General features: G+C 46.4%; 1 protein-coding gene across 14 annotated transcripts in view; it reads left to right on the top strand.

The window, feature by feature from the left end:
- ACTR3B (actin related protein 3B) overlaps positions 1 to 17,853 on the top strand; it is a 73,040-nt gene that overhangs the window by 22,115 nt on the left and 33,072 nt on the right. For 6 of the 14 annotated variants that reach the window (XM_074986300.1, XM_074986301.1, XM_074986306.1 and 3 more), the window contains 2 exons: positions 7,820 to 7,944; positions 9,321 to 9,431. In XM_074986300.1, the coding sequence (XP_074842401.1) occupies positions 7,820 to 7,944; positions 9,321 to 9,431 (236 nt within the window). Of the gene's footprint in view, positions 1 to 7,065; positions 7,109 to 7,800; positions 7,945 to 9,320; positions 9,432 to 17,853 lie in introns of all 14 variants that reach the window. The other 8 variants (XM_074986311.1, XM_074986314.1, XM_074986313.1 and 5 more) reach the window with 4 other exon arrangements.

Here is a 17,853-nt window from a genome sequence, read left to right as displayed (position 1 = left end):
TGGGGTCTTGCTTGCTGATATTCCTCAATAAATGTTGTCAACCTTCTGGAGAGTGAGTATATCTTTTTCAGTTGCGAATCTGACCTTGTCACTGTCCTGCTTGGGCAACACAATGGTGCATGGGGGAAAAAACTCTTTGTACCTGTATACAGTATGGGTGCAGGTTGGCAAAGGACATGATATATGTGCATACCACCATGCTCCCTGGGATGGAGGTGTAAGTCTTGGCTTATTGAAGGGTTAGAGGTTGTCGGTGCTGTTTGGTCCAGTAGAGCCTGGAATCTGTTCTGTGGCAGATAAGCGCACGTGGCGGTTGCATTAGAACATAAGAACGGCCATACTGGGTCAGACCAAAGGTTCATCTAGCCCAGTATCCTGTCTGCTGACAGTAGCCAATGCCTGGTGCCCCGGAGGAGGTGAACCAAAGACAATTGATGTGCACACTAGTGAATTCCAGGGGCTGAGTAGTGTGCAAAGTTGGTTGGTTGTTTTTTTTTTTTTTTTTTTTTTTTAAAAACTTCGATGCTCATTTGTAAGTAAAAAAAAAAAAAAAAAAAAAAAAAGGAGTGGAAGTTGTTGGGACATCAGTGCTCAAGCTGCTTCTTTGGATTGTACTTCCAACTTCCAGTCATCCAGGTATTGGAACACAAAGATTCCCCGATGTCAGTGAGCCCCTAACAAAGACAAAAATCCTTGTAAGAAACTCAAGGGGCAGTGGTAAATCTGAATGGGAGAACCCTATATTGGAAGTCGATGCCATGCTTTGAACATCAGGAACCTTCAGTGGATCAGATGTATGTGATACAGAAGCAGGTGTCTTCCATTTCAAGAGCTGTAAACCACGTGCCTTTTTCTAGTGGCATGATGGCTACAAGCTTGACCCTGTGGAATGTCAGCTTGCAAATTAAGTGGTTCAGGTGTCAGAGATCCGAGATTAGTCTCTATCCATCTTTCTTCTTGTGTACCAGGAAATAATAGGAATAAGAACCCCGTGCCACTTTGCCACTGGAGGAAGTCCACCTTAAAACATTAAAGCTAAAGAATACAGTCATGAGGGATCTCTGACCGAGATCATGGCAGAAGATGTGGAGCAAGTGTCATCCATCATAAAATCCTATGATTTGGCTACATCAAAAGATATCCACGAACCACTTTGTCTATTGTTATAGCTCTCCAAGCTGTAGAAAGAGTTTGAGATGCTCCTACCACCCAAACCTTTTATGTGTCATTGGTGTGCAGGTGGTTGACAGCTCTCTTGGTGCACTTAGAAATTCCATTTTCACTGACTGCGTGTGCGAGGTCTACCTATCTGGAACAGACAGATGAGTTCTGTATATCTTAGGACACTTTTGAGGAGGTTCATAGACCTGATTGTAGAAGTGAGAAGCTGAATAGGACTTTGTCAGTGATGGGTGATAATATTTTTCTCTTTGGTGCTGGTGTATACATGTACAAGGATGGTAAGGCAGCTATAGATTTAGAGGGTGTAATGAATTGTCAGTTTTCTGGTTGGAGAGGTGTGGTTCAACCAAGCGTCCCTCCTCAAATGTGCTCTGCATCACTCTAGTGAATCTGAGCTATGTAAACATGATTCCTTTCTCCTGACAATTCCAATTACCAGTAAACATGAGTGTGCCCACTGAATCAACTGCAGACAGAAGAATAGGGCTAGTGACCAACTTCCTGAGTAATTTTGTATCAAGTACAATCCCGCTTAAGTAACTGATCTGTAGACTCCTCCATCCAGCCATAGTTTATAAAGTCATGCTTAGTTATGTGGGCAAAATAGTTAGAGATCTAGAACTGTTGTCCATGTGAGGAAAAGACTTTTCAACATATGATGTCTAGTTTTTTTTACCTTTCTGTCTGTGAGATTGGGGCATGGGTGACAGTTAGGTTTGCTCTAATAAAGCCTATGTTACCAAGCATTTTGGTGGAGGGGAGCATGTGAAAATAAAAATTCTGACACTTGGTATAAGATGTAGTTTTTCAAAGAGTAAACGTGAGTACTTACTTCTCATCCCCCTTCAGGTTCAGTGCATGTGGTATGCCACCCAGTGTTTGCCAGCTGAACAATGGGATCGCTGATTGATAAGGCCTAGTGCCAATGTGTGGAGAATGTCTTGCACCTCTTTGAGTGGGACCTCAAGAGCACTGCCTGTTCCTCATTCTCTTGGAGTTCTTGAAACTGATGATAATCATTTGGCAGGAAGGAAGGTATTGTTGACATAACTGTGTGTGGAAACCATTGAGGAGATCTCTCTAGATCTGCTGGTACTGTCAGAGGTAGTCTGAACAATGCATTGTCCAGCCCCATTTCCAAATGTCTACTGGATGAAGAGTGGGGCAGTGAGTTCTCAGCCAAATAAGACTGTTGACAGTAAATATTGGGACAGTTGTGCTCCAATATGGCCAGCCTGGTTATTCCTGTTGTATTGGTGCCCAAGGAGCCACATACCAGCTTCTTTGAGTAAGACAAAGGAAGAAACTGCCACAGAGCTGTTGCAACCCTCTGGTAGCCAGATATCTGAAATGGAAGTGCGGACTGTGCCAAATGTTTAGGTCCTCAGAATCAGAGGAGTTGGAATCTTGTGTGAATGGCATGCCAGTTGTAGCCATAGCCATTGGAATGGGGTGCATTAGAGTCCTGTGGCAAATAGGTGGTAGATGTAATGCAAATGATGGAGCCCTCCGCAGAGGTGAGTGCCATGTAACATGTGGAGACCTTGCTTCTTCCAGGTAGAACAGCTGAGGAGGACTGGGAGCACTTCAGATTCTCCCCAGTGTTAATGGTGTTTGGTCTGATGGGACTGGAACTGGTCAAGGTACCTGTGCCAGTATCGATGAGTCATGAGATGCCAGTGGAGTTGAGGCAGGAGGAATACCAGATCCAGCACTGGGACTGGTGGATCCAGTGTGTGTTGCAGCCTCTTATAATTATTGTGCACCTTGGAGCTCATAGCTCCTCTGCAGCCAGAATTTGTGGTTAGTACAGAATCATTCTTCGATTTAGAGGAAGACTTACTGCCATGCTTATGTGCATACTTCTGTGGGTCATGGCTATGATGTGGGGTCTGTAGCACTGATACTAGTGGTTCTGGATGGAAGCTCCAGAGTTGGGAAAGTACTTATGGATTGCTCAGGCTGATGTACTGGGGAGATTTCCTGGCCAGAATCTGATACTGGGACCTTGGATACCTCCATAGACTGCTTTTTCAGGTGGAGAGCTCAGCCTTCCTGTTTACTGGTTGTGAGAGGCAGATATTGTACCTGGAGGCAATGTGGCCTCCCAAAAAGTATGCACAGCGTTGGCATTCATTGCTGATGGTAAATAAGTGAGGGCAGGAAGCATAGGTTTTGAGTCCTGGCATTTTCAGCAAAACCCAGGAGTCAGATATAAAGGGCTGGAAGGGCAGAGGGTGGAGGCGGGGGGGGGGTCAGGGGGAGCGCTGCTGAAGTGCTGTCCCAAGTCCTGAATTATAAAAACTGCTAGGAATTACCCAAGTACAACAAAATCCCAGTAAAATTTTAACCAACAAATGAAAACAAGGATTGTTTTTGTGAAATATTTTGAAAAAGTATTCAGAAGAATGAGAGGACAGCAAAAGCCCCAACTTGAACTATGTGGACAGGAGAAGAAACTGGAGATGGTGATGGTCCCATCACTCTTTACTGCCTCAGGTAAAACCGTGAGGAATATAAAACAGACTGCTTAGCAATGCTATTTTGCACAGTTACTGCTACGGGCACATGGTGTGTACCTGTAACTCTCAATAAAATATAATAGGGTTTATCACTTGAAGTTTCAGGAATATACTGTGTCCGCTTTTTGAGGCACATGTTCTGTACCTTAACACTCTTGTCCAGCACACTCTCATCCGGCAACATCCCTCCTCCAGCCGTACCATGGATGTTGCTGGACCAGAGAGCCCCAGCTGTATGGGGCTCGAGCAGAACCCTGCTGGTGGAAGGGATCCTCACTGGCAGCCTGTTCTGGGGAGTCCCAGGAGTAGCCTCAGGGCAGGGAGCCAGGTTGAGGAGCTCCACTATGGGGAGCCAGGCTGGGGTTGAGTAGACCCACCGTAGTGAGCCCAGTCCTGTTGGGAGCCCTGCCAGGATCCCTGTGGCGGGGAGCCAGCCATGTAGCCGCATGGGGTCCTGCAGCTGCACTGGTGAGCATTGCATCTGGGGGACCCTCCCCCCCCGGCTCCAGGCAGCCTGGGGGCCTGACCTCCTCCTCCTCTGACAAATCCCACTCAGGTCCCTGGGGTCCTGGAGAAGGGAGGTACAAACTCTATTACCTGTATTTATTGACCAATATTAAAGCAAAATGTTTACATCTAAATGTAAATTTTAGTTGTCTTTCATTTCAATTATGTCTGGTGTATTACTCCTAAGAACTTAAATATGAACTTCATACCCCTTTAAATTTGACATACTAATTATGCTTCTGCTGTAGTTCAATATGTTTATAAAACTTTGTTCAGGTAACCTAAGACAACATCTAGTTGTCTAATGCCTGTAGTATTTTTTTATTTTGCCCTCCTTGAATGCTGACTTTTGTTGATAGATACTACAAGGCAAGGAAATGCTGGATAAACACTGAAGTCCAAGGAGATAGCTGGAGAAGCACCCTCTGTCAGGGCTGTAGTGCAGTAACTGTGTAGTTAAGCTAACATAATTTTAAGCATTAAAGCAGTTTTCTAAATCAGAAGAGTTTGTAAAATGTTCAACACATAATGTACTAAATAGGTTTGTGTGTGCACAATATGGTTGAAAATATCTCCTGTAACTATTTAATATAAATCCTTCCTTCCTTTTTTTTTGTGAAATGGAATGTTTTGTGGGGTCTGGTGTGACTTTCCGAAAGAACTGTTGCAGAGAGAGAGGTAGCTATGTTACTCTGTATCTTAACAAAACAAAAAGCAGTCAAGTAGCACTTCAAAGACTAGCAAAATAGTTTATTAGGTGAGCTTTCACGGGACTGGCCCACTTCTTCAGACCATAGCCAGACCAGAACAGACTCAATATTTAAGGCACGGAGAACCAAAAACAGTAAGCAAGGAGGACAAATCAGAAAAAGATAATCAAGGTGAGCAAATCAGAGAGTGGAGGGGTGAGGCAGGAGGGGGAGGTCAAGAATTAGATTGAGCCAAGTATGCAGACGAGCCCTTATAGTGACTCAGAAAGTTCCCGCCCCAGTTGAAACCACGTGTTAACGTGCCGAATTTGATTATAAAACCCAGCTCGGCTGCTTCTTTTTCCATAACGGTGCGAAAGTTCTTTTTCAGTAACACACATACCTTTTAGGTCATTAAAAGAATGCCCCATTCCATTAAAATGTTGACTAACTAGTTTGTGGATCTGGAGTGTTTTGATGTCTGTTTTGTGCCCATTAACCCTTTGTCTAAGGGAGTTAGAAGTTTGTCTAATATACAAAGCATCTGGGCATTGTTGGCACATGATGGCATATATGATGTTAGTAGAGGAGCATGAGAAAGTGCCTGTGATTCTGTGAGTAGCCTGGTTAGGTCTGGTGATGGTATTTCCAGAGAAGATATGTGGACAAAGCTGGCAGCGGGCTTTGTTGCAGGGAAAGGTTCCAGGACTGGTATTCCTGGGGTATAGACTGTGGCTGTTAGTGAGGATCCTCATGAGGTTGGGAGGTTGTCTGTAGGAGAGAACAGGCATGTCACCCAGGGCCTTCTGGAGTGTGGCATCCTGATTAAAGATAGGTTGTAGGTCGTCTTCTTTTGTTGTTGGTGGGGGGCGGGTCGAGAGAGTCAGGCTGTTGTTCATAGGTGTGCTGGAAAATATGCTGATATATTTATGCTAACATATTTATGGCTGACCTGGAACAACGATTCCTCAGCTCTCGTCCCCTATTACCCCTCCTCTACTTCACATATATTGATGACATCTTTATGATTTGGACCCATGGCACAGAGACTCTAGAATAATTCCACAGAGACTAACAATCTACACCCCCACCATTGACTTATGCCTCGATTACAACATGCAAGAGATGCTTTTCCCCCGACACTACAGTACTAATCAAGGATGGCCTGATCAGTACCACACTGTACCGAAAACCTACTGATCGCTATACTTAACTCTTCTAGCTTCCATCCTGCACATATAACTAGATCTGTTGTTTACAGTCAAGCCCTTAGGTACAATCACATCTGCTCTGATCCAACTGACAGACCAAAAACTACAAGATCTCTACCAAATATTCATAAACCTGAATTACCCACCAGGAGAAGTAAAAAAACAAATTGACAGGGCCAGACGAATACCCAGAGATCAGCTACTCCAAGATCGGCCCAAAAAAGCCAAGAACAGAACACCACTGGTCATCACCTACAGCCCCCAACGCAGACCACATGCTCTTCTCCTGACATCATATATGCCATCATGCGCCAACAATGCCCAGATGCTTTGTATATTGGACAAACTTCTAATTACCTTAGACAAATGGGACATTCTATTAATGACCTAAAGGTATGTGTGTTGCTGAAAAAGAACTTTCGCACCATTCTTCAAAGAGAAACAGCCGAGCTGGCTTTTATATTCAAATTCGGCACATTAACACGTGGTTTAAACCGGGACGGGAACTTTCTGAGTCACTATAAGGGCTCGTCTGCACACTTGGCTTAATCTAATTCTTGACCTCCACCCCTCCACTCTCTGATTTTGCTCACCTTGATTATCTTTCTCTGATTTGTCCTCCTTGCTTACTGTTTTTGGTTTTCTGTGCCTTAAATATTGAGTCTGTTCTGGTCTGGCTATGGTCTGAAGAAGTGGGTCTGTCCCGTGAAAGCTCACCTAATAAACTATTTTGCTAGTCTTTAAAGTGCTACTTGACTGTTTTTTGTTTTGACAGTGTATAGACTAGCATGGCTTCCTCTGTTACTTCTTACAGACTAACACTATAATTTATTAGGTGACGAGCTTTTGTGGGAGAGACCCACTTCAGATCTGGAGTCAGAATCCTCATCACCTGATAAATTATAGTGTTAGTCTGTAAGGTACTACAGGACTGCTTTTTTGTTTTGTTTCTAGAAGAAGTTTTCAACCTCCTGGAAAAGTCTGTTGTCTTAATGCGGTGAGATGTACTCTTGAGCTATCATTCTACAATTCTGTCATGTTCTCCATTATAAGTGATTGAGTGTGTGATTTTTTTTGGCTTACTGAAACAAGATTGTAACTAAACAGGCTACATATTACAGTAGTTTATTCTGTTTTTATTTATAGTTTGCCCTAGATTTCTTGCTGCTTAATCTTTTTGGCTACACCAACCTTCTGCTAGAGATTTCAGTGATAGTTGCCTCCTGCTAATAGCAAGCATGAATGTCTCAATAGGCTTTGCTGTAGTGCTGCAAATCGATTTTTTTTTTCTACTAGCTGAAATAATGGCTCAGTAATTTAATGTTTCAGTATACTTTCTTCATTCTGCATATATTGAGACCCAGAAAAACCCATCATTTCCTCACTTCAGGAGTTTCTACTGGATTGAAAATACAGAAAGATATAGCTCTCAACTGCTGTAACTGACAATGGGGTAAATTTTGAAGTTGTCTGTGTGGGGATTTAGGTTGCACCTCTCAGTGATGTTAGTTGAAGATGAGTGAGCAAATCTCTCACACTGTAATGAAAATGCACACTAATGTCTTAGTGTGCCAGCTTAACACTTTTTACATTTCGATCTTTATTTTTGAGCAAAGGAGCCTTGAGCTTATCACCTCACATTATTCTATGCTCAGATAAAAAGTTTCATTTTTTAATTTTTTTGATTAGGTTTTATTCATTTATCTAGGTATTGCAGTCAGAGAGTCAGCGAAAGTAGGTGACCAAGCCCAGAGGAGAGTGATGAAGGGAGTTGATGATCTAGACTTCTTCATAGGAGATGAAGCCATAGATAAACCTACCTATGCTACAAAAGTAAGAATAAATAATGACGCTTTAAGCATCTTTCAGAAATCTTTTTGAGTAGACTGTTTGTATTTTCATTATTGTAGATTATTTCAAATGTTCTTGAAAGCAATTTAAAGAAACAGTTTTCTGAATTTTGCTGTCATTAAGTATACTAATCATTGCAGTTGCAGAATCAAAGGATTGAATTTAGTTGGCTTCAGTGTAGCATGTGCATATTGTGGTTAGTCTTTTTTTTTTTTTTTTTTTTTTTTTTTTTTTTTAAAATATGCTTTAGCAACAGTAGATGATAAATCCATCTTTTGAGGAGCCATTAATATAATGCACTTTCTATTTCAGTAGCTTAAGTAGTCACAGGTACAACATTTTTAAATTCTTCTTGCTAAAAGTTAAAGGGGACCTACTTTAATGCTAAAATTACTGTCTATTTTGTTGTTAATCAGTTTGCTTTGAGAAATGTCAGAACATGTCCTCTTGCCCTTTTGCACAGCGTCATCCCATAAGCCCATTGCTCTGAGTCAGTTTTTCTTTTTCCAATAAAGGACCCTTTTCTGTGGGTGGAGGGGTTTAAAAAGGTAAGAGTATATGCTAAATATTTATAAAATACATATCAGATATTTTCATATTTGTTAGGTTAAGCCATATGCTGGGTACTGAAGAAAATGCAAATATAGTCCCTGCCTGTAGTTACCTAAGGTCTAAGATAGCATAATATTTAAGTTGTGTTTTCTCTTCTCACATTCCATCATTTACAGATTACACAATGCTTCCAAAGGTTGTGAAGTATCATTATTTGTAGTTTGCAGATGGGATAACTGATGTACAGGAAGGTGAAATGCTTTGCCAAGGTCTAATATAGTACAGCAGCAGCAGAGCTGAGAATATAACCTAGGTCTTCTGACTCCCAATCTATGAACAGAATCATAATGGGTTACCCAGGAGGGGATGATGACTTAAAATTCTTGGATTTCTTTTAGAATTAGAATGGTGACGCATAACGTTTAGAATGATTAGTATTTATGGTTCTCCGAGAAATACTAGGATTTTGCTTCTCATTTTCAGGCCCCTCAACAGGGCCGGAGGGCAGCAAAATGGGCCCAGTGATGCAGAAGGGCCTAGTGGCAGCAGCTGAAGCTCTGAGCCCTTTTAATCACGTCCAGTGTGCTCCAGGAAGCATTGGAGGGTGTGAGGTGCCATGGTCTGGCTGGTGCTGAGGCCTAGCTGCCCCTCTCTGCCCCTTAGGCCCAAGATTCTGTCCCTTCTGCGAATGTGGAGTAGGGATCCTCTTACCTTGCCCAGGGGCCAGGCAAGGATGTTGGACCCCACTTTTCATGTTCATTGTATTGCTACCTATACTTAAAACTTAAAACTTTTTTTCTCTTCAGTGGCCTGTAAGACATGGTCTTGTTGAAGACTGGGATCTCATGGAGAGATTCATGGAGCAAGTAATTTTTAAATATCTTCGTGCTGAACCTGAAGATCATTACTTTTTAATGGTGAGTAATGGGACTAGGTACAAAAATGCTTCCCAGAATGGGAGATGGAACAGTGCTGAATATAATTCCAAGCACAAGTAGGTTTTATTATGTATAAAAGCCTTAGAAGCCTTTTGTAACTTTTATTTTCTTTTTTTTTTAATATCTGTAGAAATAATGTATAAAATCACTTTAGTGCCAGTTTCCCGTACACTTCTGAAAATGGGCTTCTTGGTTAGGGCTTTATTTTGGGTGGCTTGATTGAATTACAGTTGCTGCTTAAAATAATTGTCTGACTTCAATAAAACAAAACATTACAATGAAAATGTCACTTAGCAATATGCTGTATGTTAGCAATCATGCACAATTATGTGTTACCTTCTGTGAAAGGTTTCTTTTGAAGATTAAATTAGTTACCTAATATAAAATGCTTTTTTAAAATCAGCGGCTTTGCATAGGAGAAACAAATAATAAAGATTGCATAATGCATAGCTGTTTTTTTTAAAAAAAAAAAAAAAAATCCAAACAAACAAACCACCATTAAGTAGTTAGGGTCCCAGATTGGATCATCCTTGAAACTTGTTCACAATTAAACATCAGGCTGTTCTATGTAAATTGTTTGTAAAGGAGGTTGTATATTTGTTACACTAAGGGCTTGTCTACACTACCACCTTCCTTTGAAGGAAGGATGGTAATTAAGGTGTTGGGAGCTTACTAATGAAGTGCTGTGGTGCATACACAGCACTTCATTAAGCAAATTCCCCCCCCGCAGCAACTTTGAAGTTTTAAACTTCGAAGTACCGGCACACGTCTAGCCGCGGCTCACCTGCCAGTACTTCAAAGTCCCTTACTCCTCAAAATTTTCTCAAAATTCGAAGGAAGGTGGTAGTATAGATGGCCCTAAGTGGTTGTATGCAATCAGATTTCCTTGCTTACATGGGATCTGCCAAACAATTTGATTTTAGATTTTCAAAATTAATGCAGATTTTCATTTTTCTCACCTTGGTACTCAAACCCCTTCTAGGTAGGAGTAGCTGGATATGCAGTGGGACCAGTTGCAGTAGGAAAGTTAGGAAGTTGTATAAGTGTTTGCAGGTTCAGTGTCTCAGGACTTGTCGACACTTAAGCACCAGCTCGCCATTGTAAGGTGAAAATCCCAAGTTCCTGATGCATATTATGGTTTCTTTTAAGACCTCTCACTTTTCTGCTCAAATTTCATAGTCTGGTATAAACCTAACTAACTCATAACATGTATCATGGTTTACAAATACAGCTAGGGTGAGAAGGAACTTACAAGCAAGGCCATAGTTTTCTCGTAGTCTGGAGAAAGATAATAATTACAGCAACTGGGCTCCAAGGCCAAGTCCAGAGGCTGTAAGACTGAGCTGCCAGGGATGAGATACCCTCCTCCCTTTCAGTATTCTCTCCAAGACATTTCCCTTGTTCACAAATCCAGGGCCCTCGGTACAAGAACAATGTGTTACAAATAAGTGATGTGTTTTATGTACTTTCATTGTTTTATTCTAACTCCTTCAGATATGGACCTGTGGATCATACCCAATTGAACAAAGGCATCTTTTCTCCCATGGATAAATAAGCAGGACTAGAATCAATGTATATGTTGTTGAAACAGATGACTAAATTAAAAAGCACCTGTGTATTGTCTAAAATGTTGCATATAAGTTACAGGTGGAGTCATTGTGTAACCTATTGGATTACTGACTTATTGTACTCATCACGTCTTGCTGCCAGCACCTATCCAGGGGCTTGGGACCTCTCTCTCCGTTGCTTCTCACCACCCATTGATATCCTATGTAATCACTTGTAACCTGTTGCTTGATAGTGCTTCACTGAGCCTAGCATGACAGGCCAGGTGGCACTCCTCCAGCGCTGTGTGTAATAAACCCTCCTGCTTGATTCTACATGGCTTCCAGACTTAGTTCCTACAGTCATGCTGGAAGTCAATCTTCTGGGGTTTGATTTCAGCATGTCTAGTATAGACCCGGTAAATCGAAATGCCAAGGGCACATCAATCAGTCCTGGTACTCTTTGCAGTCTTGAGGTTGTAAGTGAAGTCCACGGGAGAGTTTATTTTGTTAACCTCCTGTTCTTCCTCGAGTGTCCCCGTGGGTGCTCCACGATAGGTGTCGGGCTCGCCCCGGTGCCGCAGATTGGAAACTTTCCAGCAGTTTCTGCCGGACCGCGCATGCGCCGGCGCGTGCCGCTCCCTTGCACGCCCCCGGCCACGTGCGCGATCCGGTCCCTGCCAGTTCCTCCTTAACCGCCATCGGCTGTAGACGGAATCCACTCAGGCTGCGGCCAGAGTCAGCGTAGTTAGAGTTTTTAGTTAGATTGTTGGTTTCTTTTCTTGCAAAAATAAATAAATAAATAAATAAAAATAATATATGTAGAAAGCTTTAGTAAAAGAGGGGGAGGAGTGGAGACAATGCAGGGACATGAAAGCCAGTAGGCCTCCTGCCGCGGCAGGCTGGGGTCCGTGAGAGGGGAACAGGCACAGAGACAGTGCTAAGTACCCTATTAACAGCACAAAAGACTCACCGCAATGTCTTCTTCAGGATTCAAAAAGTGTGAGTCCTGCCGTGAAGCTATGCCGGCCTCCGATGGGCATAGTCAATGCATTAGGTGCTTGGGGGAATCACATGTTACCCAGAAGTGTTCCTTCTGTGCAAAGCTCACAGCCAGAGCCAGAAAGGACAGAGAAATGCGGCTGAAAATGCTGTTGTTTGATAAGGCCCTCCAGCCAGACGTGCCGGAGAGGCCTCAATTGGAGGGACCCACAGGGCTCCATACAAGGAAGGTGGCGTCCCTCACCCCCTCGGTGCAGAAACGGAGGAAGCTCTCTCCAGCCCAATCCCTGCCGGCGGCCACAGCGAGTGGGACGGGCGTAGCACACAGCCCCCAGCCACAGTCACAAACAAGCGGCAGTGCAGCAGTGCACGTGGCAGAGACTGAGCCTCTGATTACTCAACAGCCAGCACGCACAGCCTTCAGAGCAGTGGCCAGGCAAGTGCCGGAACCGGCGGCACCTCCGCAAGTGGCACAGATCCCCGCGGCGCCAACGGTGCAGGGCCAACAGGCACACAGCCTGCAGGCACTGGAGGAGGCTATCCGCGCGGCACCGCAGCTAAGTGTGCCGAGCGCGGCGCCGACAGCGGGGCCGAAATCCCCGGGATGGAGGGGGTGGTGCCAGCCCCGCAGGGGAGGGGAAAGGCAGCAGCAAAAACCCATCACCACAGCCCTTCCCCGGACAGGGCTGCAGGGCTGCTTTCAACAAGCCCTCCCCTTATGCTGTGCACACCAACCAGAAGACATGGGTCTCCCCCAGCCTACCCAGAGCCTCCTTCTCTGTTCCTCCAACCAGCGTCACCATGGCTCGGGCCACCTTCGCCTTTTCTGGGATTTGACCCCCTGGAGTACTATCACAAACCAGTTTCACCATTGTCTCAGTCATCGAGAAGATCTCGCTCTCCCAGACATAGGGGGTATGCACCTCGAGAGTGGTCCAGGTCTCCATCCCAGGAACCGTGCCCATGCTGCCATGGTCGCCCTTACCATGCTGGGCATAGACACCACAGGCATACACCCAGGGGCAGGTCCCCCCTGACCGTCCAATATCCCCGTGGGCACTCACGGACGGGGACGGAAACACAGTTGTCTCAGGGGGAGTTGATTTTGGAACCCCGAGATTTTTCCCTCGCAAGTCTCTAGCGAGAGGGTGTACCACCGACCGCAGGACCCTGAGAGTTCGAAGGAGGCTTACCCTAGTGGTTCCTCCTTGTCCTCCCCTGATGAGGCTACGGCCCCCGGCGATGTTGCTCCCCCGGACAACCTCAAACAGTTTCAGGAGCTATTTAAAAGGGTGGCTTTCACGCAAGACATCCAAACAGCAGAGGTGCAGGAGAAGCACCACAAGCTCCTCAAAAACCTGAGACCTCCGGCCTCATCCAAAATTGCTATCCCACTCAACGAAGCAATCATGGAGTCGGCCACCACCATATGGCAGACCCCGGCTTCTGCTCCACCTATAAACAAGAGAGTGGATAAGAAATACTTCGTCCTGGCGAAGGGCATGGAGTTCCTGTTTAGTCACCCACAACCAAATTCACTGGTGGTAGAATCGTCTCAGCAGAGATCAAAGACTTCCCAGTACAAAGCGGGGGGCACAGACAGAGATGCCAAGAAGCTAGAGCTATTCAGCAGAAAGGCATATTCCTCCTCCACCCTGCTGTTGAGAGTGGCAAATTATGCAGCACATCTAGCGAACCATAATTTTGACAATTACTCCAGGCTTACTTCTCTCATGGATTCGCTTCCGGAAGATAAGAAGCCGGTGCTGAAGGTCATTGTGCAAGAGGGCTATGCAGCTTCGAGGATGGGAGTCCAGATCGCCCTGGACGTAGCGTACACGGCGGCACGCTCAACGGCTACAGCAGTGGTCGTGCGCAGGGAATCCTGGGTGCAGACATCGGGTATCCTGAGGGATCTGCAGGCAAAAATTGTTGATCTCCCCTTCGACACGCAGAAGTTGTTTGCAGAGTCAACTGATTCAGTCCTTCACTCCAGTAAGGACTCGAGCTACACTCAGAACCCTGGGTATTTATACCCCTCCATACAGAAAGAAAAAGTATTACCCTCAACAAAGGCGATACCCATACCAACCTCAGCGTGCTCAGTACCAACGGGGCTACGACCAAAGGCGACATCAACAGCAGCAACAGTATAGAACTCCTAGGCGACGTTCCCAACAGAGCCGTGCATCCTCAGGGCAGGCCCAAAGGCAACAAGTTTGACAGACAAGTCGAGGGCTGCACCATGACTACCATCGCGCAATGCCATCCCCAACTAATGTTCCATCATCACCTCCGACTGTTCCACTCACAATGGCAAAAGATCACCACAGACAAATGGGTACTGGAGATCATAGCCATGGGTTACGCGATCCCCTTCCAGTCGCTCCCACCGCCAAAACCTCCGCCCAGGCCTCATCTCAGGGATGCTTCCCACGAGGCGAAACTCAAGCAGGAGGTGGACCATCTTATGTTCATAGGGGCGGTGGAAAAAGTACCGGAGCGACTCCAGGGGAAAGGGTTTTATTCACGCTACTTCCTCGCAGAGAAGAAAACAGGAGGCTGGAGGCCCATCTTAGATTTTCGAGGCTTCAGCCGGTACTTGCGCAAACAGCGTTTTCGGATGATCACAGTCGCCTCTATACTTACGGCACTGGACAATGGAGATTGGCTTGCAGCCCTGGACTTACAAGATGCATATTTTCATATAACGATCCACCCGGCACACAGACGCTTTCTCCGTTTTATGGTCGGCAAAGAACATTTCCAATACAAGGTCCTGCCGTTTGGCCTCTCCTCGGCCCACAGAGTCTTTACCAAAACCCTGGCAGTGGTGTCAGCCTACCTGCACAGACGGGGTATTTATATTCCCATATCTGGACGACTGCCTACTGAAAGGGGCCTCGAAGGCAGAGGTACTATGCATGATACGTGTAATAGCAAACATGTTTTCTTCGCTGGGCCTGGTCATCAACCTCGCGAAGTCAAAGACCGACCCCGCACAAGACATAGAGTTCATAGGGGCACGTATAAACTCTATTACAGCAAGGGTCTATCTACCCGCTGCCCGATTTCACGCCATCGGTTCCCTGGTGCAAGTCATTACATACAGCCCCACGGTGCCAGTCTTAACGTGCTTGCAGCTGCTAGGCCACATGGCAGCGGCAACGTTTGTGGTACAGAATGCCAGATTGCATATGCGCAGCCTGCAACATTGGCTGGCGAGCGTCTACAAGCCGGCGTCCCGCACTGTCCGCAGGGTGGTGTCGCCCACGATAGAGGTGCGCAGATCCCTGCAATGGTGGGTAAACCCCAAGAACATGCTAACAGGGGTACCCTTTCACCAACCACAAATCTCTATTTTTCTTATTACTGACGCTTCCCACATAGGGTGGGGAGCACACATCGGCGACAAGATAATGCAAGGACTGTGGTCCCCTACGGAACAGTCACTGCATATAAATATACTGGAGCTTAGAGCAGTGTTCAACACCTGCAAGCACTTTCGAGACCACATACAAGGCAAAGTAGTTGGGATCAATACAGACAATACCTCCACCATGTTTTATATAAATCGACAAGGAGGAGCTTGATCCCGTGCCCTATGTGCGGAAGCAGTCCGGCTGTGGAACTGGTGCATCGCCAACAATATAACGTTGAAGGCCTCGTACTTACCAGGAGCTCACAACATGAAGGCAGACCAGCTGAGCAGGCTCTTTGCCCTCTACGCACGAATGGCAGATCCGCTCCGATCTGCTACGACCGATCTTTCATACATGGGGGTTTCCCCAGATCGATCTGTTTGCCACCCAGCACAACAAGAAGTGCCCCCAGTACTGCTCCAGGGCAGGACTGGGGTGGGGGTTCTTGGGGGATGCATTCGCGATTTCGTGGAAGGGCCCCCCGCTTTGTGTTTCCCCCCACAGTGCTCATCCACAAGGTCTTGCAGAAAGCCAGGAGGGAGAGAGCCCGCATGATCCTAGTAGTCCCAACGTGGGATCGTCAACGTGGTTCCCCTCGCTTCTGTGTATGTTGGACCGCCCACCACTTCCCCTTCCGGCGGCACCAGACCTGCTCACGCAGGCCCAGGGGTCCATAGTGCATCCACACCCTCAAGACCTGCGCCTACAAGCATGGTTAATCCATGGCTCAGCTCACTAGAGAGTACATGTACGGAGGGAGTACAAGTAGTCCTGGAGAGTAGCCGAAGGACCTCCACCAGGAAGACTTACAAGCAGAAATGGACTCGATTCACTGCATGGTGTTCTGCCAAGCAATTAGCTCCCCTTGATGTGCCTATACCCGTAATACTAGAATACTTACTGGACCTCAAAAAAGGCGGGCTCTCCCTTTCCTCTCTGAAGGTCCACCTCGCTGCTATATCGGCTTTTTGGCATGAAGAGGAAGGGCCCACGGTGTTTGCCCATCCTATTGTTACCAGGTTCCTGAAGGGGCTGGTAAACCTGTACCCCCTTCGGAAACCGCTTCCACCATCGTGGAACTTGGACCTAATGCTCAGCGCGCTAACGGGCCCACCCTTTGAACCCTTAGCTACAGTTCCCCTACGTCTCCTTACGATAAAAACAACCTTCCTCCTTGCAATCACGTCAGCTCGCAGGGTGAGCGAGCTCGCAGTAGTCATGGCAACGCCGCCCTGCACAGTATTCTCAAAGGAGGTGGTAACCTTACGGCTGCACCCAGCCTTTGTTCCGAAAGTTTCTTCAGCGTTCCACCTTAACGAACCTATAGTTTTACCTTCGTTTTACCCGAAGCCTCACAGCTCCAGCAAGGAGGCACGCCTACATCTCCTGGATGTGAGGAGGGCGTTGGCCTTCTACATAGACAGAACTAAGTCCTTCCGGAAAACGGACAGACTCCTAGTCTCTCTCGCTCCCAGGTCAAAAGGAGAGGGTCTCTCCCCACAGAGAATTTCGAAGCACATTGTGAGCTGTATAAAAATGTGCTACGAACTTCGAAAGACTCCTTTACTGGCCCCGCCTAGGGCTCACTCCACCAGGGCGGTCGCGGCTCACTCCACCAGGGCGGTCGCGGCTCACTCCACCAGGGCGGTCGCGGCTCACTCCACCAGGGCGGTCGCGGCATCAACAGCCTTTTTCAAGGGCATCGCGTTAAAAGACATCTGTAGAGCGGCGACCTGGTCATCCTATGACACATTCGCCAAGCATTATGCCCTACACCAGGTAGTCCAAGAGGATACCTGCCTCTCGACAGCGGTCCTTTCGGGGGCAAGCTGCACATAAACCGATTACCCACCTCCTTACTTGGGTTACTGCTGGGTAGTCACCTATCGTGGAGCACCCACGGGGACACTCGAGGAAGAAAGAGAAGCTACTCACCGTAGTAACGATGGTTCTTCAAGATGTGTCCCCGTGGGTGCGCCACCACCTGCCCATCCTCCCCGCTTCGGATCTCTGTTTAGTGTTTTTCAGGAGCATTCGAGGCGGTTGGTCAAGGAACTGGTGGGGACCGGATCGCGCACGTGGCCGGGGGTGTGCAAGGGAGTGGCGCGCGCCGGTGCATGCGCGGTCCGGCAGAAACTGCTGGAAAGTTTCCGATCTGCGGCGCCGGGGCGAGCCCGACACCTATTGTGGAGCAACCACGGGGACACATCTCGAAGAACCATCGTTACTACGGTGAGTAACTTCTCTTTGTGGGGACCTAAGGTACGTTGACTCCAGCTATGCTATTCTCATAGTTGGAGTTGTTTATCTTAGGTTGACTTTCTCCCCTAGTGTAGACCTGGCCTTATTCTGGATGTTTCTTCATTCTTATACCCCTTACCTGTGAAAGGGACACTATTATGGCCACAGGATGTCATTTCTGTTCCCATGTCA

The sequence above is a fragment of the Carettochelys insculpta genome, chromosome 2, assembly GCF_033958435.1.
Source record: "Carettochelys insculpta isolate YL-2023 chromosome 2, ASM3395843v1, whole genome shotgun sequence".
Classification (NCBI taxonomy): Eukaryota; Metazoa; Chordata; order Testudines; family Carettochelyidae; genus Carettochelys; species Carettochelys insculpta.
The sequence above is the reverse complement of the archived record's forward strand: the minus strand, read 5'-3'. Positions and strand labels throughout refer to the sequence as shown.